At 40.2% G+C, this 26872-nt stretch overlaps 2 protein-coding genes and 1 long non-coding RNA gene across 15 annotated transcripts in view; 2 read left to right on the top strand and 1 right to left on the bottom strand.

The window, feature by feature from the left end:
• Positions 1-4602: 4602 nt before the first annotated feature.
• Positions 4603-17242, top strand: LOC147331309 (uncharacterized). The gene is made up of 5 exons (XR_015129180.1): positions 4603-4725; positions 5184-5261; positions 6529-6597; positions 10041-10086; positions 16374-17242. It is a non-coding gene; the product is annotated as an uncharacterized LOC147331309 (long non-coding RNA).
• LOC147331308 (inhibin beta B chain-like) lies at positions 17182-22502 on the bottom strand. The gene is made up of 2 exons (XM_086293561.1): positions 21318-22502; positions 17182-20475 (listed from the first exon to the last, which is right to left on the bottom strand). The coding sequence occupies exons 1-2, from the start codon at positions 21658-21660 to the stop codon at positions 19694-19696; spliced, it is 1125 nt and encodes a 374-aa protein (XP_086149687.1). The 5' UTR covers positions 21661-22502; the 3' UTR covers positions 17182-19693.
• A 915-nt stretch (positions 22503-23417) lies between these two features.
• Positions 23418-26872, top strand: part of LOC147331307 (R3H domain-containing protein 2-like) — a 59911-nt gene continuing 56456 nt past the window's right edge. For 5 of the 13 annotated variants that reach the window (XM_086293555.1, XM_086293552.1, XM_086293554.1 and 2 more), the window contains exons 1-2: positions 23420-23739; positions 24091-24142. The gene's annotated coding sequence lies outside the window, so the exon portion shown is untranslated. Of the gene's footprint in view, positions 23740-24090; positions 24143-26872 lie in introns of all 13 variants that reach the window. The other 8 variants (XM_086293549.1, XM_086293551.1, XM_086293546.1 and 5 more) reach the window with 4 other exon arrangements.

Raw genomic sequence — 26872 nt, 5'->3', positions numbered from 1 at the left:
TTCAAAAGTTTAATAACTTTATTTTTACTTTACTCTGATTTTGATAAAGGTTGCAAATGAAAAACTGATATTAAATAGATAAAACAAGGACAGCACATCAGTATATGAATATGCAGTTTATATATATTATAATAAACAGTTCTTTTCTTTCTTGCTATGTGAAGTATATTTCTTCATATAAATGTTGTTACTAAATAATATGAATCTAAATAACAGTAAATGAAAACAATTTAAATTTAAATTATTTCACTATTCAAATGTAGATTAATTAAATGAAACTAAATCATTTTGTAAACAGTGATAATGATGAAGTGTGAAATGTTTTCATTTTTTCCCTTTATGAGACATTTCACTTTGAAAACGAAGACTTTTTCTCTTATTTGACTGACGGTCACCAGAGGGCAGCATTATAAAAGATGAAAACAGGGCAAACCAAAACACCGGGAAACACCAAGAATGTCCTATACACACCATTTACACTTGCAAATCTATAAAAATATGGAGGGTGATATCATTTAGTAGGATAAGGTATAACTTGTGTACATATGCTCCCTATATTCCTAATATTTTTAATTTGTGCATAAAACACACTGTATGCTTTTATCACTTGTCTTAAGTGACCCAATGGATGATTACATTCCCCCCTTACCTCAATGAATGAGATGACAAAGAGAACTTCAGATATGCTGCTTAACCCACAATTTTGTGAAATTACTAAAAATATTTACAGCCGTTGTGTCGCATGTTCAGTCAAATGTTGAACTGTTATGTTTCAGTGTTGCAGATCTACAAGTTCCACCAGTTATGAATCAGGAGAGGAAATCTGATGACACTTTATGTTGTGGGATGGGTATGTATGGATTCAAATGTCACATAAAAAACTTCCATCTATTGATTTTTTTTCTGCAAATCCAGTTCAGTCCCACACAGACCCATGCAGAAAAAACCCAGCCAGATACTCGTTTGGAGTTCAGGACTTTCTTGCTGTGAGGTAACAGTACTAACCACCACACCACTGTGCTGCTCCACATAAAGATTTGTAATGAACTTTTCATTTTTCCAAGGTCTATCAACTAAATCAGCCTGTGACAGACTTCTCTACCCCGTCTTTCACCATATGAGAGCTGTTATAAGCTCCAACGCCCCTGATTTGGATAGGTAGAAGAAAATGGGTGGATGGATATGAGCATGGGTAGATGCTTGGATGTAGCAGCTAAGTGAAAGGATAATATCCACATTTAGCATGAGTAGCTGCATCTGTGTTTTCAATGTAATCAGTTAAAGAAGATCAAAGAAAGGAGCCTGCTTTGCTCTTGTATTACATTTTGTGTCTTTCAGTTTAAAACGTACTGACCTAATTTACCCAAGTAAATGGCTTTGTTTTTAATATTTCACCAACAAACTGCGCCATTTACTTATTTACTTATCTTTAAGCTGTGACGATACACACCTGAGAAGCTTGTGTACAAGAACTTGATTGGATGGATTCTGTTTAGTTGTATCTGACAGAATTAGGTCTCCACAGGAAACTGAGTGTGGTAAGACCTGAGTGTGGGTTAAGGTGAAACAGTGAGGACTGTGACATTAATTCCCTGAGCTGTGCTGATGCAAGTTCCTGCTGGATCACAGACTACTTAAATACAGCAGCCCCTGTCCTCATTGAAACACTTTCTCACAACCCACCTGCTTTACAGAATCGTAGAAGATTCTTAATCTGAAGATGTATTTGAAAAGTTTCATTCAGAATCTGAAAAAGGTGGGATTTTTTTTCTCCACAATTACGTTTTCCCACATATTTTTCATTCGTTGTGTTTAGAATAAAACAGTGATGAGTTTGGCTCCCTCTGATGGCTGTATCAAAAACTCATTGTGGAAGACCACCACACACAGCTCAAGCTCCGGCTGAAAATGACACAAAGTCAATCATTTCTCCGACTTTGCTGTTTTCCCAGTTTCTCAAGTTGAGTTTTTATACAGTTGTCTCTGCCCATGAAAAATGTTCTTAATAAAGTAAGAGCATTTATGTATTTTCCAACAGCAACACTCTTTGGGGGATCCTGTGGTCACAGTTTGACCTCTTACTGATGTTCTTTTCTTGTTATTATAAACTAAACAGTAGTGGTTGTACATGGAATAAACACTAGGATACTTAAAACATGATCAATCAGTATGTTTACACTAACAATGGATCATGAAAACAATGGATCAGGAACACTGTAGGGGTAGTGTCTCGAGACACCCACAGTGAATAATCATTCAACTCTACAGTTCTCCTCAGGTCTGTAGAAATTAATGGTGCCTTTCTCACAGTGTTTTTGCTTTCTGTCACACAACATTTACTTTCATTCACTTGTACAGCTCTCATTTCAGCCATGGTAGGCAGATTTCCTCAAAAACTAAGTACCATAAACCTAATTATGACTAAATAGCCAAATCTGGAGCGAGACAGGATGACCTGGACTCCTGGAGCCTGGAGGACATCACTGCTGTGAATGGTTATTACATTATCTGAGTTAATAGTCAACCAGTCATCCAAGTGAGACAGGACAGGACTAGGCAGAGGTGTGCTCATAAAGTACACATTATATATATATATGTATATATAAAAGACTTTTACACTTCCCACTGGCCACATACTGTATATATACTGAAATTGTAAACATTTTCTTTACTCTTTCACAATTTTCATTGCCGTTTTCCTAATCAGAACTTTTGTCTGCATTTACTTCACTGTTTCCTTTAGGTGGTCATGTGCATCAGCCTAGTCCACAGCTGATCCATTTAGCTGCAGCAGAGCTGTTCCAATCTAGAATCAGCAAAGTGAAATGTAAAGTGAAAGCTTGACTTACACTTTAAAGACACACTGAGATATGACTCTAAACGAATGCTAAAGCTGATCATTGCCTTGATTCACTTTAAAATGAGCTGTTGTCATCATTTCAACTAAAGGTGATGCATCAATATTAGTGTATCAGTGTTTTAATTGCTGTTTTCCGCTGTCCCCAGAGGCCAAACTAGGAGTTGCAGGTTAAATGATCCGTTTGTAGTGGAATCAAAAGTTTAAAACAGGGGTCTCAAACGCGCGGCCCGAGGGCCACTTGCGGCCCACATCACCCCTACTTGTGGCCCGTATATTTACGTGTCAAAAACTAATGTGTACACTTATATCTGCATTTTTATTTTGTTTAATACAAAGAAAATTATAGCAGAAGTGCTGCCACGTGTTCGGCCAGAAAGAGAGTACCAGTTTGTTTAATTTGCAGTTCAATGAAAGGCTTCAGTTAGTTAAGAGTGAGAAAAAAAATTGCTTTCACATTTGCAGTTTTGTCTTGTTATACAATATTTGAAATGTGAAAAAACAAACAAAACACTACATTTCTGGAAATATTTGTGGGTGTTTTCTTGTTTGTTTGTTTGTTGTTGTTGTTGTTTGTACTACTTGAACACTAAAGTGGCCCACAGCTCATTTTAGTTAAAGACCCCTGGTTTAAAAAATGAAATGCACCAACAATTTGTAGAGGTTCCACAGCAATTCAGGAGACTGGGCATGTTAGTAGGACTTGATACACTGCAGTATAATTTGGTAAAGTTATCTGTATATTTGGTAGATGTTTGAAATTTGGGATTAATCTAATTATCATTATATTCATGGTGTGTTTTGCTGTCAAGTCACATAAAGCAGGTATTTCAGTCTATTCTGGAGAAGGCACATTATGGTCCAGGTTTTATGTTCAAACATGTTATTGTTCTCTTGTCACCTTTTTTTGTCAAAAATCTTAAAAGAAAAGATTAGTGGCAGAAATATTGTTTATTCTTGTGCCAATGAGTTGTCAGCAACTGAATGTACCTGCCGAGAAAGAGATGTTCCATTTGGTGAGGAGCCAAAATAAATGTTTGTTCATTGATCCAATGTAAGCCAGAGGGCCACATTAGTTTCACTAGCTATTAACACTGTCACCTAACTTTGTAGAATGTGCAAAAAATGGTTGCTGACCGAATTTATTCTCTGAGAAGGATCTGCTTTTCCGTTACATTCATTTCCAGGAGGTCGAGCTTCTGTTCTAAACCAAAGTCTTATAGTTCCGGTGTTGAATGCCCAAAGGTAGACCGGCAGCACTTACACAAACCATGAGGAACAGCTGACAAGTTTCATATTTTGGCTTTGGTCAAAGACATTTGGTCTTCACCAGAGCACTGTTGTTGACCTGTATTTAGTTACTCCCAAAGGGGCTGCTGGGTGTTACCAACTGGCTTGCTCATTAGGGCTTATTCCAGGTACACTTACCTGAGATCTGCTGTGCCCACATTCAAATGACTCAGACACACGATAGAGAAAAATATTGGCATGAGATTGGGAAGAACTGAGGGAAGCCATTTGGCTTGTAACTATTTGTGATGTAAATAAGTTCCCCTGGCAGTATTCAGACCACATTTGTGGCGGTCCATAGCAGAAATGGGCAAAGATGTTTGAGATGCATCAGGAATGTCATTCCTCAGCTGCAGTATCTCAAACTCTTCTTTCTGTCTGGGTTGAGGGGCAAGTCTGTAATGCATGTTTACGACTTTCTCATTTTGGTTGTTGCAGTGTCTCAAACTAGTCTGGGAAACTGTTGATGGCTGTCTCTGGAACCATTTTCCAAGGTTCTACCTGTAGCCCCACATCCCATGTACATGTTGACAAGAAAGGTGCTTCCAAAAGTCTCAAGCAAGAAATGTTCAAGCAAGGTATGTGAAAGAATATATTTATGTTGAAGGTTGTGTGTCAGTCATGTCATTTGAAGTGTTAGTTACTATGTTACAAAGAGTTTGCATACACTGCAAAATGCGTAAGTGGTCAGCACGGCCAAGATTCATAGCTATTCAGCTGAAGAGACAACAGACACAAACAAGGGCACCCAACATCCATGACCTTTTTTCTTGTTGACAATGACATTCTTGCTTACTAAACTGTAAACAGCCCATATGTCAGGACCACTTTCAGCACTTGTCATGTTTTTCACATTTGTGTTTGAGGTAGTATTTGAGCCTAGGTCTTGACACATTTTTATGCATCATCATTAAATTGTCTCTAAGTGGCTTTCATGTGTGGCTGAGGAAACACATGAGTACATCTGTTACTTTTTATCCACATATCTGTACAGTGTTTGTTTGTATCAATGCATCTCATGTTATTTCAACTTTAGATGATGCCAAAGATGGTCGACAACGTGGTGCTGTCTTGATGTTGGGTGGTCTTTGTGGTCAAAAATGTAAGCTGTCAGGTAAGTGTCTTTAGGAAGTATAGACATGTTTCTCGTTGATAGGTACAAAGAATAGCACTGATATCACTGATAGACATTTATAATGTGCCCATTTAAATATGTTTAGACAAGAAATTTTGGCACACACACTGATTTGCTTCAGGCTTAGCGCCTATTATCCTTCTATTGTAGCTGGAGAGAAGGCTTATAGAGACCTTTCTGGCAAGGGAAAAAAGCAGTGTTCTGGTGAACTCCTGCATCTTTTGTCTTAGGCCTAGGTTTTTAGTGCCCCCAAAATCACATCAGCCTCTATGTCACACTGACATCTTGCTGCATTCTGCTCTAAAAAACCATTTGCACCATGCAAACTGGACAGTAAACATCCCAAGTGTTTGCAAGGCATCAGCGCTTCTGATTTACCTCTTTGATTAAGGAAATGTTACTTCTCCGATAGTGCATTTGTTTTTTTTACCAACAAGCAAAGGCTTGTATTGCAGACACTGCTGCCTAATCGCTCATAAAACTAAAGTTAACTAGAAAAATCCTACTTTGCCCAGACACATTACAGTGATATGCTCATTACATTGTCAGAAGTCAGACATCTAGAAGTAACCTTGTGTGTGTTTTCCACCCTATAATTAACAAAAAATAAATGCTAACATTTGAAACGAGGACTGAAATAGCTGTGTCCTTTGGGTAGTTGTGCAATTCCGTGGAATATGGTTCAGGTGCTGGGTGTCTTTCCTTAATAGTGTACTGGATTCCTTTACAGCAGAGACTCGGCAACATTTTTCTAAAGAAGATGCATAAAATGTTTCCCATCCAGTGTTCTTCTGTGGTCCCAGCTGTGTTTGGCATCAGGGTAGAACTTAATCACAACATTACAAGGAGCGTTTTTAAGGAATGCCTTGAATAGCTGTAGATTTAGCTCCCATCTTCATTGCCAGTACTGCTTACTGACGCATACAAACAAACAACAAGTCTAGTGCCCTCTCCTGACCAAACTTTAAATAACACTTATAGCAGATAGTATTCCCTCCAGTCATATCTGTTCTTCTAATTGGGGCCAATTTTAGAACATTGCAAAGCGAGAGGTTGCACTTATTTCTGATTCCAGGTATAATATTTTTATTAATCTGCTCCCTCAAAGATTTGAAAGAGAATACCTCATAAATATTAATTCTTAATAATTAGTTAATTGAATTTGTGTAAAATGTAGCTCTAAATAAAGGCTTTGTTGTGTGTAATAAGTCAGACCTCTTCTCCTGTTATTGTTTTGTTTGTGCAGAGTTCAGTACGTTGGACTTTTTGACTCTTGGCGGAAACGTGACAGAGGGAAGAGCACGATCACAGCAAAGTAGGGGTTGACTTAATTGGATTTCTGTAGTATATCTGAATGAATGACCCTCAGACTCATCACTTAAACAACGCCACCAAGAGTGAAAGTTTGTGTCTGATGTTGACTTTTGCAAACAGTGGAACTATGCCAGCGAAAAAACTTCCAGTTAATTTGTTGGAACTTTTAAATGATCACACATTTTATATGAAATTTTAAAAATGTTTTGGAATAATTTGGTATTTAAGAAATCAATTTAAGATTTGTTAATCTTAAATTAGTAGTTTTCTTCTTTAGGTTACTAGTAGCAACAAAATTAAGATTGTGCCATTTCTGCAACCCATTTTAATACAAAAACAACACATTTTGCATTTTTTTATTTTGAAGTTCTGTGACCCTTTTTTGTGGTCTTTCGGGAGGCCTGTAGTCTATGACGTTATCACACTGTGTGCTCATTATGCCTCATTATCTGACAGATTTTCTACTTTTGTTAGGACATACTTGGACGAAATGCACTCCAAAAATGGTTCTTGGCCTTCCTAAGCATGAAGCAATAATCATGAGTAAAATATATCTGAAATATATCAAATTGAAGGTCTATTTATTTACATAACTAATCATTGAGGAAAATATGCCTGATGTAAACTGAATGTATATCAACCAAGTAAATTTCTTTTATACAGTTCTAATAAATAGGGATGGGTATCGTTTAGGTTTTATCCGATACCGGTGCCAAACCAGTACTTTTGAAACGGTGCCGGTGCTCAAACGGTGCTCAAACCGGTGCCTAAAGAATGGAGAACACAAAATTGGTCCAAAAACCTCTCATGTTCAGCTGTTTTTTTGTAAAAAGATAACAATGTTAGCCTTTTCTGCAGCTATGGGGCATATATGGTATCACTCTTGGCTGGAAGCAGTGCTTAAACAATGGAAAAAACACAAACTTTGTCCAAAAACCTCTCATGTTTAACTGTTTTCCACTTTTTCTTTGGTCATTTTAGCCTTTTTGGCCAGGGTGAAGGGAGTATCTGCCATCAAACAAGAAGACAGCCGCATGTAGCTATGATGATGTTTGCTAGTTCACCTTACATGCATTAATTTAATAACGTGGTTAGCCTACTCAACGTAAATTGCACCCGAACAACATTAAGCTACTCACGCAGAGTAGATGATGCTGCGGCCATCATCATCATTTCTGCTACACTAGCAGGGCTAGGGGCCAGGACTCTCCTCTTCGGGTTCTTGGGGGATGTTGCTAACTCCGGGTCTGATAACAGGCACCACACCCGCAGTAGATGTGCACGGTGTGAGGTCTCGCAGCAAGCTATCAAATACGGCGCATTTTTCGGCTTGTAAAAAAACCTCTATGCGTCGCCAGGTGTTTCATCACATTCGAGGTGTTACCTCCTTTGACAGTATCACAGTATCAGCTTAAAGCACTTGTTGCTGCTGAGTTTGCATATTTTGCTGTGAAGTACAGCCAGACTTTTGACCGCTTCGCCTTGGGCGTTTTTAATCTGTAGCTCTGCTCTAAAAGAACGTACGTACCTGGCCCCGCCTACTATCCTCGGAAACTTAAAATGATTGGCTACAATCTAAAGTGTATCACAGCTCAGGAAAAAAAAGCACCGAAATGTGCCCTGCTTTTCGGTCTGGTTACTACCGTTTATGTCAGAACCGATACCGGTACCCATCCCTACTAATAAATTTAACATTTTACGTTGTACTTATGAAACAAAATTATGTTTAAATTTACATGTAATTAAAATACTTAAGTTAGCATTTTCAGGTATAAATATTTTGAGTCTATCCCATAGTCCCTTCATCCCAGCTCTTGCCCTGTAACAGCTGGGGTAGGCTCCAGCTCACCAGTACCCGTCTGAAAGCAACCCTGATAGGCAGTTAAGATAATGAAATGTAGCGAGTCTGTATTGCTGCATTGTTATGTGTCAAATAAGACAGCTGATGCATGATGTAGGCTAACTTAAATGTTTATATAAAATTTCAGGTGGATCTCTTCTGCACTCTAACCTCTAATGACTTTTAGAAAAGATAATCCAGTGTGTGACCCATTACTTTCTCTAAGTTAGTATGACCCCGCTAAAAAGAAGAAGAAAAACAAAAAACAGTGACGTTCCAAACACACCGAAATACTAAATTGGTCCAAGACTTTTGAACAGCTACAGTCTTTTTATGTGACCTATTAATGTGACAGCATTTCTGCTTCTTTTTATCTATTATAAATGGGATGGCATGATCGATTAAATGATCTTTAATTTTTTAATTTAATTTATTCAGAGAAAACTTTTGTCGAATGACCTCTTTGACTGTGCCCAACAAGTCAAAGTAATGTAACACACTGATGTAACACATAGAGATAAAAGAGGTAACTAGGCCTGATGTAATGGGATCATCCTGTGGATTTAGGAGTTATTTGAGTGCTCTGTACATTGTACTTGTACATTGAAGTACACAGGCAACACAGAAGACACAGGCCCATCTAAAATGACTATCAAGATATAACTTCAGTTGAATGCAAAAAAACAGATTTACAAAACAGATTTGACAAGTAATAAGATGTTTTTGTACTCTGTCCTTTTACAGCTTGTATACCCATTGGACATGTTAATGCTCACTTTTATGTTTAAGTCAAGTTTTGATATTGCTGTTTAATAAGTATCAGCAATTACCAAGACATGTACGTACATGTACAAAAGAATGAAATACCTGAAATAATAAATTGCACTATTAGTCAGCCGGCCAGTGTCATATTGCAAAATTAAATCTGACCTCTTTAAAGATTTGATTTGACAAGTCAGGTCAAATAAATCAGACACTTTCCTTCAAGAATCTTAGAATGGACAGTAAAACAGTGTGTCAAAGCATAGTTAGTATATGGTGCGATCATTACTGTGAGTAGATGTCTGAGTGTTGTTTACTGTTTGCCTGAAAGTCTGCTGGGAGAAAGGACAGTGTGTGGGAGAGTTTCTTACCGTCTTGTCCTGTCATGACACTGCGGGGGGTGGGGGGAACAAGTCTGACGGACACCTTAACCCTCCCTAGAGGATTTTCGGGATTGTGAGTGGAGTAAAGGATTAGGGACTTAGTGGCAAACAGCAAACAGTGGGTCTGTGGGTCAGCGTGTCAGTGTATCAGTGAGTCAGTAGGCTTTTGCTTTTCCCAGAGTAGGTCAAATCTTTGTTTTCCATGAGCAGTGCTAATGCAGCCACTTCCTGGTGTTAGAGAGTACTCACCTGCTCACCTCACATGTTAACATCAAACTGTCCTCATGGTTATCCTCTAAAACCATCACACGTGCAGCCACAGACTAAGGCGTTATCTATGTTCTTCTTCAAACACAGGCAAGAGGCCTCTTTTCTTGTTACAGGAAAGAAGAGCTCTGCTTGCAAAGTGCATTTTTTTTACCATCTATCCATCCATTCTCTTCCACCTATCCTTTACAGGGTCGCGTGGGCGCTGGAGCTTATCCCAGCTACCATAGGGCGAGAGGTGGGTACACCCTGGACCGGTCGCCAGTCTGTCGCAGGGCCAACACTTAGAGACAGACAACCATCAGATTCACACCCACATTCACACGTATGGGCAATTTAGAATGACCAATTAACCTAACCCCACTAACTGCATATCTTTGCAAGTGTCATCCTTAGTCCTTTAATTTTAAACTTCAAGACTGTGAAAAAAACTAAACAAAAAGTTTTCTGCAATTCAAACCAGGCTCATAAAATTCAGACAACACCTGCAGAAACCAGTATCTAATTCTCAACATCTCATTAAAGTGTTATGCTAGGGTTGGTCTTCATGTTGATATTTTCTTTGAAATGTAGCATGCAACTAAACATTGTGCAGACCAAGCACACCCTCTCATTGCAACGCCTTGCTTTGATGCCTTTCCCACCAAGACAATACATCTCGCCTCTCTCTAAACACTGCTATTAAATGCTTAAAGAAGACATTACAGAGGTGAGGGCATTAATCCAACTTCTAAATACCTCAGATTCCTGACTAATCATGCATTGATGGGATGGGCCGAAACAAGTCCAATCTATGTAGGCCCCGCACTTAAGCCACGGGACTTCAGCTCTTTTGCAGTGCATCACATGACACCCCCTAGAGCAGGGGTGGGCAATCTCAGTCCACGAGGGCCGGTGTCCTGCAGGTTTTAGATCTCACCCTGGGTCAACACACCTGAATCACATGATTAGTTCGTTACCAGGCCTCTGGAGAACTTCAGGACATGTTGAGGAGCTAATTTAGCCATTTAAATCAGCTGTGTTGGTTTGAGGACACATCTAAAACCTGCAGGGACACCGGCCCTCGTGGACTGAGATTGCCCACCCCTGCCCTAGAGGTCCGGGGGGTGTTATATGGTGTTATATATCTGCATGAACGGGACTTCCAGTCTTAGCCAGATGGTTGTACTACTGTGGAAATCTATGGTGTCAATTTACTGCTGCCCATCCATATTACAGTTTTTCTTGATTGCTTTCACCTGCCTAAGGAAACTGGGATCCACTCAGTTTTTATCATCACTATCTCATCAGAGCAGAAGACACCTTTTGGAAAAGTGTTAACCTTTTCTCAATGGATTGACACAGATGTCATTCAAGCAGTCCAACCCCCACTGTTTTAGCTATGGTAACCAAACAGAAAGCACACATTTATTTATTTCAGTCCAACTCATTGCAAGAAGCCAAATTTGACACATGTGGAAAGATAACACATGTGGAAAGATAACACATGTGGAAAGATAACACATGTGGAAAGATAACACGGAGGCTATGTAATGGGCTACATTGACAAGCAATGGTGCACTGATTTGCACTGAGTGCTGTGTTTTGTATTTTGCTGTCCATTGTGTAATGACTGACTGGAAGAGCTCATACACGTGTTTGCAAGCTATTTTATTTGGAGGCAACATTTCCTTTTGTTTCATATTTCAAATGTTTTGGCACGGTTAGAGCCTTATGCAAACAAAACATGCCACTTTGACAATGAAAGCCTCTGTTTAGGTCTGTGTGTTAACTGTTTGGAAAATGTGGAGTTTGCTGTCATGCAGCAGTCAAGTCAATCAAGAAAAACTGTACATCATACGTCTTACTTCTAAAAAATGTTTTAGTGGCTAATGCCGATTGGTTTTTATTGCAAAATTTAGCAGGTGACACAATAGTTGCTTACTTCATTGAGAGCTGTACGATTTTTCTTCTTCAGTTCATTAGCCATCAGATATTTAAATGTGCACCTCGAAGGTGGTGGCACCTGACTAGTGTGCATCGTATCAGGTAGTCTGCACTGCAGCTCACGTTGACTATAAGCAATTAGCTTCTGTTGCGCTACTTACTTTTGCTTTGTTGATGATCAGGATTTTAAGTACCATGTAGTACTAACATTAATTTCACACAATATTTATCAGTTTATTTTAGTTCACTGTCCATCGCTGACTCGAGGCAGTAATAGTTAATAGAATCTCATTTAAATTTGCATCTATTCACAAATTTAACTGTTTACTGTAATGTGATACAAAACCTGTTCGGGACAAATGCACCCCACACCCTACGCTATACTTCTTATCTGTGTTCCTTTATGTTCTCATTCACCTGCAAAAATCTTATCTCTCACACACATTGTAGTTCAAACTCCTGAACTGTCAAAATGTGCATACTTTATACACTAAGGATTGAAAGAAAACTATAACAGAGTCTGTGCAGAAAAATAAGCCGGTCTAATAAAGGTCTTACGCAGGAGATAGATGAGACTGCATCAAAAGCATTGCGACACCAACATGGTATACCTAGCATTAAATATAGATGGAACAGCATCACATGAAGGTAACATGGACTTGGGCTTTGTGATACAAAACACAATAATTAGTCTGTTTGGTTTTCCCCTCGTTTTTTGCTAATGTTTCTTTCACAGAGACCAACAACTCAGTTTAGCCAGGAATTCTTTGATCTTCTGTTAATACAGATGAAAGCGACCTTTTAGTCCAGTAACAGAAATTTAAATAAACAACCGCTATCATCTAACACGATTTTAGTGCCAGGTTACACGCAGACACTGATTATAGTCCATTTTGGATGGTGTAACATCAGCATCACTGTTGATTGTACAGGGGGAGTTGGCAGATTTTGGCAGGAAAGCATATCATGGTACAAGTCATGGAGTCTGATAATTGATCTTTTGGACATTTGCTCTGTGGTGGTTACAAAACATGAAAAATGTTTATTATTTATAATCTTTTAATGTTCTTGATATAAAAACTGTGCTTATAAATTGTTACAGCGCAGCTGTACTGGGCTGTGACTGTGATTTTATTCCACTGGATTGATAATGTAAAAATCAGGATGCAGATTCTTTCCATTATTGCTCTTTTTGAAATTTAAATATAGATCATTTAATATTTTTAAATATTATTTCTACTGAGATGTGTAAGATTTAGATTCAGATCTATCCCAGTTGCTAATGTATGATGTGAAAATGACAGCATGCCAGGAGAAAAAGACAACTGTTTACACAGCAAACACAGACAGTCCATAAAGCCACTTTTACTGTTTGAATGAGTAAACACACCCTTTGCCTCTTAGACAGTACAAATGTGGTTACACTGCAGGTGACTTGTTTCTCAACTGGGAATTTTATAACCTTGTTTTTACATACAAAACAACCCTGTTAATTAATAATGATGAATTTCTTGATCAAAACATATTTTTCTACTTGAATCTGAAAAGCAACGCTTACCAATGCGTTACATTTGTCCAATGAGAAAAAAAGAAGGTTACTATTTACAGTGATGTGCAAAAGTCTTGAGCCACACCTCTTTTCTTCATATTTTACTAGGAAAATGGGAAATATGTTCAGAGATTATTGAAACACATGCAAACATACATGGAAATACAGTATATAAGGAAAGAACAGAAAGAACAGAGTGTGTAATCTTCTAACACGCCTGAAAGTCAATATTTGTGATGATCACCTTTGTTCTTCAATACAGCCTGAACTCTTTTAGGCAGCTTTCTTGTAATTTCTTTAAGTAGTCTTCGGGAAGGTTTCTCCAGGTTTCTTGAAGGAAGCTCTTCTTCACTTCTTCTGCCTTTTGTTCTGTTTCCACACTGCTTCAGTAATTTTGAGGTCCTGGCTCTGGAGAAGCCAATTCAGTTCAATTCAATTCAATTTTATTTATATAGTGCCAAATCATAACAACAGTCGCCTCAAGACGCTTTATATTGTACAGTAGAAAGATACACCGACTGATAGTGTCTCACTATGTGTTTTTGTATTTAGGTATGCTTTTACTATGTTAGCAGCATGTTTGTGGGCACTGTCATGCTGAACAACAAAGCCACTGCCAATCCGACACTTTCCAGATGGAATTGCATTGCAGATCAAAATCTGACTATAGTTGTCTGTGTTAAATAATTCTGTTCAATTTTATTTATATAGTGCCAAATCACGGCAACAGTTTCCTCAAGGTGCTTTGTAGTGTAAGGTAAAGGCCCTACAATAATACAGAGAAAAGAGAGAAAAGCCCAACAATCATATGCCCTCACCCAACCACCCACCCTCTATGAGCAGGCACTTTGGCGATAGTGAGAGGGACAAACTCCTTTTTAACAGGAGGAAAGCAATAGCAGAACCAGGCTCGGTGAGAACCACCAGGTGACTAGTTGGGGGTAAGGGGAGGAAGACAGGACTAAAGACATGTTGTGATAGAGAGAGATTAATAATAGTTAATGATTAAATGCAGAGTGCGGGAAAAAGGTGAGTGAAGATGAAACACTCAGTGCATCGTGGGGAGCCCCCAGCAGCCTAGGCCTATTGCAGCAGAACCAAGGGAGGAATGTTCACAAGATCCCCAACACCACTGACTGAAATGCAGCCCCAAACCACGGCAGCACCTCCACCACATCTTATAGATGGGTATAGACACTTGCTGTTGTACCTCTCTCCTGACCTGAACCAAAAAGTTAAAATTAATCATGGACTGAACCTTATAAAGCGCTTGTCTACTCTCCCGGAGCAGTCACAGGCTTTATACATCGTGCCACCCTCCTGGGAAGAGCTGAGTGGAGCCCCAAAGGAGAGGTCACCCCGCAGCTACGGAGCAGAGGCCAGAGGGGGTTGCAGTGGCGTGCCCGCGGGCTCTGCCGGCAGCCAGCTGTGGCAGAGAGGACCGAGCTTCAGGCCCAGAGGCCAGAGGCCTGGGGGCATCCCACCCCCCGGAAGGAGCCCAGCCAGGCCACAGGCGCCAGGCCCCGCCAATCGGCCACCAGGAGTGAGCTGGTACATACATGAGCGCCCAGCCCCAGACGACAAGGAACACCAACACACCAACGTCTGAGGGCATCAGCCACCGGCAGGGAGTGTGGTGAGGGGAGATAGGCCTCCGTACTTTAGAGTGCCTGAGATGTACCCAGAGAGGTTGAGTCTAAGACCCAACCTGACTTAAAGACACAGACGAACAGGCGCACGCGGACACAGACGTGCATTCCTACCCCATATACACAACCAAATACTTGGCACTCACCCAACGTGTAGACAGACACAAATAGACACTGCACAGACAGTCGCACTCCCCAAACATACTCTATATCCCAGGTCCAGGTACCCCCGCCCTCAGAGGGGCAAGCTGCACCTAGACCCAGGAGATGTAATCCTTCTCTCTGGGGTGGAGGCAACCGGACCACCTCCTTATCTGCAGTAGCAGGGAGGCCCCGCATCCCAGACCCCAGTCTGACGGCCAGCACCTCCTCCCAGCCCCCCAGCCCTGACGGCTAACAGAACTGGGGTGAGTGAAGACCTCAAACCTCCCTACGCCCGCTCATATGTAGTGTTGCTGTGTGCTGTTCTAAAGTGCATTTAAAACTCAGGAGAGCATGGTACTAGCTTCCTCTCAGAGAGCAGCACGGCTCTTCCCGAAAACCCTTAGTGTCTAAATGCATTTAAAATTGAGGGTAGGGCACCGACCATCCTCTGGATGCTGTAAAACGTGCCCACCCCCAAGGCCCTATATGTATGTGTTATGTGAGAGTGTGAGTAATGTGGATGTCTAGGTTGCAGAATAAAATTGAGGCACAGGCGGCCAGAAGGGGACAGAGGGGGAGTGCCTCCCCTGCATCCTGGTGACATACCTGCACCCCAAGCCCTGCGTGTGTGGGTGGGTGTGGTAGAGCGGGAATAGGGAGGCAGCTGAGGATGGGGAGGGAAGAAAGGGAGGGGCAAGCGGCCCCTCCCTGGGGCCAGCTCCCCCGCTGACCCCAGTAGGCACCCCCACACTCTGGAACCCACCAGGGCAAGGGGGCCCAGGCCCATCCGGACCGGGGCCCGCAGCAGCAGCACCACCCAGCCCCACAGAGTCCGGGGCAGCCCACCCGACTCCACCCCAGAGAAAACTGCACCCACCCCATCATCCAATCATCTCCCAAACTACACAAGACAATAGACACCCAGGTTGAGACCATTTCTGATGAGGCTTTGGTGATTATTAGATTAAAGGGCCAGATGCATCTCTCAGGTTCTGTTTCAGGTTTTTGCTGGATTCTTTCCCGTCTTTGTTAACATGATATTCAGAAACTGATCATCTGCTGTGGATGCCTTTTTTTTTTAAGTTTGCCACTTATTGTTTTGTCTTTGATTTGTTCAGTTTCATCAGATTTATTTTAAGAACACACTACATACCATGCTGAGATATGCCAAGGTTTGATCTAACAGGTCTTTGGGAATCAGCTTGTTGGTGCAAAAATACTCTTTTTAAGTCTGTTTTATCTTTGTTATTTTTATAGATTCAACTAAAGCAATGGGAGGAAAGATGGGCTCAAGGTGTCACGGCTGCCGAGGCGAGCCGTGTGGAGTTAGAAGAAGGACCCAAGATGCAGGCAGTGGATGAGATGCCGGTGAGTTTATTTACACAGTGGTGAGAAGGCAAAACAGGCAAGAGGGAAGACAAAACTAAAGACCTGAACTGGGAAAGCTAAATGACAAACCTGAGATGAAACAAAAAAGGGAAGAGAGGCAGAGAGACGAGCAGGACACCGAGGAACACAGACTGACGCGGAGTTACACAGACGAACCAGCAACAGGCAGGAGAACACACAGGGCTTAAATACACACACCAGTAATCAGGGGATGAGAGACAGGAGGGCAACACAGCTGGGAGGAATCTGGGCTGACGGGACAGGGGAAACGTAAACTGATCACACTCACATACGACACGGACCTTCACAATAAAACAGGAAACTCAGATACATGGAACCAGACAAGACATTGAACTAAACAGACAGATTCACAAACAGATGGGGAGACACCATAGACAGACAGATACAGACGCAGACTCAGAGGCAGATCGAAAATAACACAGAACTTAAACAATCATCATCTAGAAAATGATAACAAACTAAAAGCGCTGGGTCACCGACCCAGGACCATGACACAAGGCTGTTGCACAGTACTGTACTTACATTTTGCTGCTACAGTTGGCTTAATTTACCTAATAACCAGTACTGCTTTTGCTGTACACTGCAGTGTGTTGTGGCTTATATTATTGACACATACAATAAAATGCCATTTATACAATAAAATACAATGAAGCAATTTAGTCTGTTTAAAATATAGATTTATTTATTAATTAAAAATAGAATCATGACATTTTATCACACACTGACTTTTCTGAATTGTATTTGCTCTTACAAATTTTTCATTTACATAAAACAAAATAATATGATACAAAAATAACAACGATTACAAATTTCAATTGAAACAGAATTCAAATTCTTGCATTCTGTGAATGCTCCAAAAGTACACACACACACACACACACACACACACACACACACACACACACACACACACACACACACACACACACACACACACACACACACTTTTAAAAACAACTAGAACTTTGAAAATTGACATTTTCTTTCTGTAGGCCCGCTTTTAGGTATTTCAGGTAATGCCAACCTGATGCATTAAGTGCAGTAATAGAACTGTCAGCACACTCTAAAATACAGTAGGGTGATAAAGTGCTTAATAAGATATGTTGCAATGGCACTTCAATGTCACATTGAGTCTTGGACAAGAAGTGCCTACAATATCAATCATAATATTAAAATACAACAGTTTTATAATTATTTCACACAGGTGTAAAGTAAATTGCTTTAATACAAGAGCAGCACATAGAGGCAAGAGAGAGAGAGGTGAAAATAGTTTATCAAATATCAGCACAAAATTAAAATAAAAGGGTTTTTATGGTCTTTGGTAAAAAATTCCCCCATGCACTGTTTCAGTTGTTTCCTTTGCATTATGGCTGTAAAATCCAAGTCCGTAAGACATATAGTATATCAATACAGCCAAGATGAACACAGTGTTAATACAGGTAGAAGTAAAGAAACCCTGGGTATCATCTCTAAAAATAAAAATGTGATGTATTGATAGACATTAATTTATTAACACTCTTCCAGGTTCAAAGTTGGGGAAACTAAAAAAAAAATCTATTGCTGAGCTCCTTTGCTTTCTCGTTGTTGTACTGCTGTTTTCATTTTTCCCTTCCTTGAGTAGATCTCAGTTTGCACCGTTTCCCACCAAATTTAAACTGTGAAGTGATTTTAGTATGGAAATCGGTAAACATTTGCTTTACTTGGTAATGTTCCGATAGACATTCTGCTATACAGTTAAAACTATACAGCTATGCAAAGATTGTGAAATTATGAAGCGTAAATTATGCTACTGGGACACGTGTACGATGTTTCCAGCATATGAAAGAAACAAGACTGGCTCCACCTGGAAAGCATGAAATTTTGCAATCTTTAGACTTTGAGAGCTAAAAATGCCAGCGTGCAGCAGCACATGCTCACTGACCTACCTACCCTCCAAACCTTCACCTGACACTGAAGCAATAGCTAAATGTTTGCTCACATTGCTGAGAATAACCTTGCATTCATATGCTGTTTGAGCCACAGTTGCCCAAATGATAAGCCAGGTTGTGTAAATAATACAGTGGAGATGCTGATTAAACATATTCCAGCTACATGCAGCATGGGGTACCCTTTGACAGAAATCAGTCCAGATTTCTTGCATTGTAACAACAACTTGTTCCCCTCGCAGCCTCACAATGTGATCAAAGTATTTGTGGAATGTAAATGTATTTGCTTTAATGTCATCAGAAGTTAAAGAAAAAGGCACGCTTTAAAAGTTTTTCATTGCTTTGAAAGCATTTCTGTAAAACAGCAGCATTTAGGTGGATGAAGATTTACAATGAAAGAAATAGTTACGTAAAAATGAAAGTATAGAATATATATATTTTTTTTTTACATTTGGACACTGATTATAACACAAAACAGACTATAAAACATACAATGAATTAGGAAAAAAATGTAGTGCATCTTTGAACTTCATCCCGGCAGCATGTGAAAAGTAAAAGTTGTAAGGTACAAACGACAAAAGTGAAAATTAATTAATGCAAGACTTTATGGGTTTATATACGTTTGAAAATGGAACCTGATATCATTACTGTACATTTGTATTCACTGTACTTTTTTGCATTGAAATCTAAACTTTATTATTGAGTCTTTCATATTTTAGTGCTGCTCTTTGATTTTTGTCTCTGACGTATAAAAGAATAAATGTATCTGCATCCAGACTTAGCGTATTTGCTCACCTCTAGGCACTGAAATGCATTTGAGATTCTTTAAATACTGACTACAAGAGTTTAGAAATAAATTAAAAGTTACTACAAGCAGTAAACTGTATCAATACCTATTTCTTTAGAACATAATACTTATATACTCATAATATTCTTTTTTGTGCCCATAATTTTCTTAATGTAAACCTAGAGTGTTAATTCATACGTTTATGCAAAAATACACACAACACACCTATTGAGTAACTGCTATAAAACAAACGTGTTTGTATTTGTAAAGATAGTCTAGTAACATCCTCTGTCGATAATTTAAAAGTCTTTTGGGTGGGCATTTCTCATTTTAAAGTACTCTGTGTAAAAGTTGTTTGTCCAAAGTTGGTCAAATTTGTGTTTCTTTAAGTCAACTTGTCTACAATACACTCAAGAAAATAATTAATTATACCACTAATAGTAATACTCAATTTTTTATGTGCATCCACAGGTCTCCACTATCATGTCAGGGACATCTGTTTTGACAATGCTGTGCTGAGAGTTGAAGTAAACCATTGAGAGTGGTCGACGCTCTGTGGGAACGCAACATGAGGCTGTAGCTGTGTTAATACCATTGACTTTGAGTTGGCTGAAGACAGTGGCATGGAATGAGGATGCTATACCTGGGGAACCGGACAGATGTTGGGGGCAATGTCCCATGCAGTAGTTCATATGGTAGCCTTCAGGCGCAATGATCCACTCATCCCACTGGATGTCTTTAAACTTGATGTAGAAGTCTCTCTTGCAGCAGACTGTTACATCGTCACCGCAACGCACTGAGCGCTTCCTGAGCAAATGCTTGGAGTGGTCATCACGGAGACGCACCTGAGCCACCAGGAAGGGCTGGTAGGGGGTTTCAGCAGAGCCATCTAGGGAGCAAAGGTTCTGTCCGTCTTCTTCGCAGGTGACCTCCAGCTGCAGCCGATGTTGGCCCCCGTCCAAGAAGGTTTGCAGGGTGTGGGTGACAGAGAAAGTGTGCCAGTTACTCTCCTTGACGTGCAACATCTTTTCCATCACCAAGGTCCGATTAGAGCCTGAGATGTCACCATCTACGGAGAGGAAAACCTGGGCAAGGAGACGAGAGTTCCGTTGTGGGTCCTCAGAGGCACGGGCATAGATCCACAAAGAGGACTGGAGGACCTGGATACTTTGGCCACGTTCCTGCAGAAACTGAAAGGTAAGGCTAACGCTTGCCTTGTCACTGCTCTTTGCATCATCTATGAAACAATGACAATTAAGAAAAACACACAATGTTAATATTTGGAAAAACTTCATAGCTCATCACCTTTCTTACCCTTATAAAATTAATGGAAGTAACAATCCTCTTTCACTGTTTTAAGCATTTTACCTTATGGTTAACTTTTCCTACAATACAGCACAAGGGATATTGTATTTAAATGTTTAGGCAGATTACATGTATATTTGATTTTAAATATAAAGACCCAAATGCAAGTCCTGGAGCAAGCAGCCATCTTCAGACTTCTTCAAATTTAAATGCACCGTTGCATTTTATGTTGTGAATATGTATAACAGATTTTGGAGACCCCAGCAACAGAAACCTGAGAGAAGGCTTTTAGTCATTTGCACTCCTCTTTGCAGAAGCTGTCTATGCACTTCATACAGATTTTTATTTACATATTCATTCTTGTCCTCTTTGTCTGCCACCCAACTCCAAATCAGAATCCTATCACCACAACCTGCACGAAATTACGTAAATTCACTTTTTATTACTTTCCCGTGTAAATCTTGTTAAAAGTGCAACAATGTAACACTGAAAGATAGATTCCTTTTAAAGCTTGCTTACCACCAGTTCATGTATTTCCACTTTAAAAGGCAATAAAATATGTAGTTTGCCCAAGGGGAGCAAACCTTTTTGCACATAAGTAACGATAGATACTTGGATCCTTAATATTACAATATAATAGTTCAGGGAACCCTAGCCTTATGTTAATATCTTACGCAGGAAAAGAGACCTTATTAATCACAACGCGCTCTCCTGTAGCGTTATTATGCCATGCGAAAACAGCTTTATAGCATAGAAAGTGGATACAAGACTTACTTATATCTGCAAAGCTCACTATTTCATAGGCTTGATCTCTGGTTGGTATATTGTTTTCTAGTTCAAGGGTACCATCCTGTCTGACGCGCCCCGAGTGAAGTTTGCGCAGCGCCGTGAGGAGCGCGACCCGGGGCACGGTGTGAGTGATGTTTGGTTTCTCTTTCAGGTGCAGTTTGTCCAAAAGTTGCTGCTTGGCGAATTCTATCATCATCCTTTCCTCTGCGTCCTTATCCATCGCTGACAACCTGCAAGACGCGCAGCCCGGGGAGCCACTGACCCAGAGACCCTTAAACAGCAACGGTGCCACCAGGAGGAACGCTGAGAGTGACAAAGACATGGCCATCTTCGATCTTGAAGTAAATAACTGCGTATTTGTACTCGGACTGAGGTAACTAATAAACGTCCAGACTTCTAAACTGGAAAACCAATAAAAAAAAAAACTTCAAATCCTTCCCCTTCTGAGTTGTTCTTTGCGAAAGAAAGTCTCCCGAACGTCAGAGGTCCTTGTTGGTAGCTCGTGAAGAGAGGAGCTGAGTGATGTTTCACCCTCCTGATGGTAAAGATATCTGGGGTAATCCACCAAAACTGGTGACACGTTGGAAGGATGCACCAATGAGCGCATCGGGAAGCTTGGAAATTACTGGCAAAACACCTCTGTCCTCTCTCACAACACACGCACGGGCACACGCAACACACACGCACGCAACACGCGTTCACATGTAGGTTACTGTCTCACAGTCGCTGCATACAGGTGCTACATGATATCACACGCTGCTTTAGATTAATTACTACGCAAGTCCATGGCTGGTTTGGACACATATCGGGAAAGCCCGATAAGGTCTTGAGTTTATCACAACAGGTATTTTCTGTGCCACGTTTCTCCACTTCAGTGCCACTGATACGTAACCTGCCAACGCTCTTGTCGATCAAAGTTGAAATTCTCTGCCCTTTAACCTACTTACAGAATATTCGTGTCCCACAGACACCAAGCAATTGAATCCGTGGGCTTTAGCTTAACCTGACCGAAAACACTCGAGGATATGAGGCGGAGAGTTTAACGCGGTATTTGAAACACGTTCCGTCATGTTTCCTGCAAGGTGTCATAATGTGGTGCAGTAAAACGATGCCTCGTGTGTGTATGTGTGTGCGTGTGTGTGTGTGTGTGTGTTTGAAGGAGAGAAAGAGAAAGCTGGGAAAAGGCGAATCCTGCCTTCATGTCGGTACATGATTTGTCTGTCTGGGTTCTCGCAAAAGTGCTGAGCCAGCTTGACATAGCCTACTAAAGATAACGCTGCCAATAAGCCGGACAGTGTATGCACTTAAATAGGCAAAAATACGTTAAAGTGACCCTCTTTTCATCATGTCGGGGTCCAGGTCCAGTGTGAGCAGGAAAAACAATGACTTCCACAATCATTTAACACATAAACTACATGCATATGCACATGGAAATAATAATTGTGAAACAGATTATCCTAAAGCGGTCACGTGTTGATTGTGCGCACATCTCCACAAACATAAACTGTATGGATCACAACACGGGTTGCACGCATTTTTATTTCTTTTATTTTCTTTGTGTTCACGTTTAGTGTTAAATGTGAGTCAAGGCCTTATCATGTTAAAGGAGTACTTGCCTGCCCACGTGTGGGGCATTTTGAGAATTACAACTGACCTCACCAAGTGGTGTCAAAGAATGTGCCCAATACATTTGAATAATTTAAACGTTAAATCAAATAAACACGTTACATTTATTACCTAGAATTGTCAGCATTTTTCCTAGGGAGGTTTGAAAAATAAGGTTAAAACCAGCGTATTTTTAACTACTGCCGTGAATACAAACAATAATAAATATATATATATATATAATGTTTATTAGATAGACTAGATGTTATAGGCTATAAGAAGAAAAATATCATCTTAAGAAATGTGAAATCGTTACATTTTATAGTATTTAAACAACTTTGAATGACACATCTCCTACAGAAGTGGACAGCTGTCAAATTACATCCCAGTAATAGATTTTCAAACATCACTGAGATGTAACGAAACTGCATATTACATTTTAACGCTTGATGCACAAAACAAAGTTCTCATGCATCCTGTAGGCTACGTATCCGTACGACTAGGAGGTACGCCGCTGACGTCAACTGTCGGTGAGGGGAAAAAAGTGACGCTAACACACACAAGCCGGAGCCCTGACGGGGGAATAGCGTTTTGTTTCTTTTTTCTTTAGTTTTGTGTCATTTATTCTTTAGGGTTTTGTTGTTATTTAGCAGTATTCCTGCGTCGGACTCGACCGCCGTGTTCTTCAGCGCTTGCTATCTCGCATTAACGTCCATGCTGCTCTCCCCTCACGCGGCGCTATTTTGACAGTCGGGGTCGCGGTGAGCCAACTCAAGCTAGCAGCACCATTATATTAGCATCGGTAAGTCATTTGGAAAGCTTGCTAACCGTACTAGCTAGCACCTTCTATTTTGAGACCTGACAGTGCTTGTACATGTCCACAGCAAGTTTCGCCATTCTGTGATCCATGGCACACTCTTATTGAACAGCGAGTTGTAATATTAACGTTGTGTTTCATGGACGCTGAGTAGCTAGCGTCCACTAAAAAGAAAAGGCTAGCTAGCGGGCTAGTATTAGCTAGGTAGCTAATTATACACGCCGGACGAGGCAGGCTAATGCTGTGAACTAGCTATTGTTAGCATAGAGGCAAGCTAATATTTTCAGTCAGCTGCACAGCTACGACTCTGACCAAACTGCCATCTGTCTTCTACAGACCCAAGTTGAAGGATTCTCCACGCAACTCAAGACATACTGCCAACAACACGGTAAGCCGAACCCGCGAAGATGACTCAAGAGCCACTATCTTTAATATGTAACGCAACGTTAAGCACCATCTTTAAAGTCCGCCTTCTCTATGCCAGGCACGAGATGGCCATGTTAACATTTTATCCTTCCAATCGTGACCGAGAAGGTTCACTAAAACCCTGGGAATATTTGCTTTTTCCGAAGCGATTAACTATCTGGATGAATCAAAATTAAGTAATTGTTAATTGCGTATGGCTCTTCATTGAAGTCATACTCAAAACACACACTGGATACAACAAAGTTTTATTTATTGACGTGTGTGACTTTCATATAACAACTCAAGACTTGAAACGTCAGCTAACAAGGTTGAGATATTAATACAAACCAACGGAAAGTTACAGAGCTGTAGTGTTTTTATAGGACTGAGTGCCGGTGGGTTGCATGGCGGAATGCAGGTTGTACTACAGTACTAAGCCGTCTTCACTGCTCCAAGCAATTTAAGGTTGTATTGTGTTAAGTGTTTTCATTAGCTTGCTTTTTGACATTCAAGTAAATATCAGTGATTTTAAGCCTTGGCTCTTCCAGTCTTAATTCCTTAATAATTCATTATTAGTGACTCAGAGCTGGCTAGAGATTTGTGCCCCAGTAAATCGCACAATCGTAAGTGATCAAGAAAACAGTGGGGTTTTCTCAAGACATACTTCACACGTGGTCATCACTCTCGGAGTCTTGGCTTTAGCTTTACTTTTTTGAAACTCAATCCAAAAATAGGCAGCAACAGTGCTGTGAAAACAAGGTGGGATAACAGCATAGAATAAGTGGTTCAAACATCTGCTCTGGGAAAATGACATGTGTGCCTGGGAAAACAACAAAAAACTCCCCCCCCAACATATCAATTGGTGTTGGCCAGTCATGTGACAATGAGAACTGATAAGTGGCAAGCAGGGACTTCCATTTTAGTTCCATTTGATGTTGAGATTGTCATAAAAATGCTTCCCAGTTAGATTAATAGTAGTCCAAGGTGATAACCCCGATAAAGCAATGTTAGTTTTTCTGGTTTAAAGCACTGTTACTACTTTATAATAAATTTTTTCCCTAATACAGCTTTATTCTCTTAAATATTTTGTAAGCAACACAGAGTATGATTGTTGGTGTCAGGGCAGTATCATTGAAAAGTATGGTCCATTGTAAGATCTGTAGGAGGTGAGTCATTGAATCAACAGTCTACTGTTGCTAAGGCCACCAATGAGAAAGATGGAGTAACCTGCCTCTCTGTCAACATATTTCCCTCCCTTATACCCTGCAGCCTGTGGATCTTTGTGCATATACATAAATTCATGTAACTGTGAAGTATTGATTGCTTATGGAGTTTTATGAAAATCAGGAAATTTGTTGATTACTATCTGTTAAGTATATGTAATTTCATGTTTGTGTTTATTGTGGTTTGCAGGGTGCTTTCGCCTATTCTAGTAAATCATGTGGTTTTTATGCTAACTTGCTCACTTTAATGTATTTGCTTCCTGCATTCATGTATTCATACAAGCCAATGTGGCCATTGTAAGCATATTTTAAACCTAGAGTAATTAAAAAAAGAAACTTATCCAATAAGATTATATCTGTGTATTTATCACTCAGATATCTGCTTTTGCCTCTGAATCTCTGTTTGCAGCAGCATAAGCAGAAGAGTGGCTTTTTCTAGAGAGATTTGAAGAGCTATTTATAGATCTCTGCCAAAGCACCAAGCGTGGTGCTGTTGCTGCTGCTCCTATCTGTCTCTGCTCTTAACCGCTCCTGCTTCTGTTTCTCTCTCTCCATCTTCATTTGTTCCCTCTTCACCTGTTCTTAGTTTTCTGAACTCATTTTCTCATGATGTCTTCTACTCTGTGTTTGTCAGTCTTCTTTTTCCTTTACTGTCCTCCATTGCTTGCTTTGATGTAAATTATCGATCAAAGCAGAAGGGAAGTGACATGGTTATAAGTCAGGCCTCAGATTGGTACATCAGCTTGACTAACTTTAGTATACTTTGTTGCAAAGCTGGATGTTTTTTGCATTTGTTAGTAGCCTTTATTTAGTAAAAGATATGGCTCACAGTCCTCAGACCATGCAGAATCACAGTAGATAAGGTGGGTTTGCCTAAATAAAGGTGTTTTTGTAAAAACCTGTTATGACTGCTTTGAATATTTGCAGTGTAAATAACAACAGCTTTCCAAGTGTTTCATAATAGCTTTAGCTTAGCTATGCTGCATGCAGAAATGGCAGCATCTTGTAAGGTGGTTGTGTTCCCACTCAGTCTATCTGTGGTATCTTTGGCTACTGATCCTCACTCAGCCCCTCCCCTTTCTTCCTTCTTTCTAAGCCCTTCTCTTACTGATCTGTGAAAGAAGCTACCTGGCTGAAGAAGTGACAGGACAGGTTATGAGGCATTAGTCCATGCAATGCATTTTATCCCAGTCATGTTGTTAGCCTGAGACTAACCTTTTTTCAAGGCCATGCTAGGATTGTAGAATCATTGGTTGGGTAAGTCTGGTGTCTTAAATTAAGCAATGCTAGAAAAGATGTTCGATGCTAAACAGCTGTTTATTAAATTTCTCTGGCTGCTTATGTTTTGCAGGGCCCTCTCAAATGTTAGGTGATGCTACTAACCACTGAGCCACAGTACTGATCTTCTGCTCAGTGTTTTGACTTTAAAGGGAAATTTATTGTACAGTTAAGTGCATAAGTGTATGGGCTATGGCACAATATTTGTAATT

The sequence above is a fragment of the Aulonocara sp. 'chitande type north' Nkhata Bay genome, linkage group LG5 (assembly GCF_057382095.1).
Source record: "Aulonocara sp. 'chitande type north' Nkhata Bay isolate Kocher_YH1m ecotype deep benthic linkage group LG5, A_spYH_male_GT1.1, whole genome shotgun sequence".
Lineage (NCBI taxonomy): Eukaryota > Metazoa > Chordata > Actinopteri > Cichliformes > Cichlidae > Aulonocara > Aulonocara sp. 'chitande type north' Nkhata Bay.
This window is presented reverse-complemented; position numbering and strand designations above follow the sequence as displayed.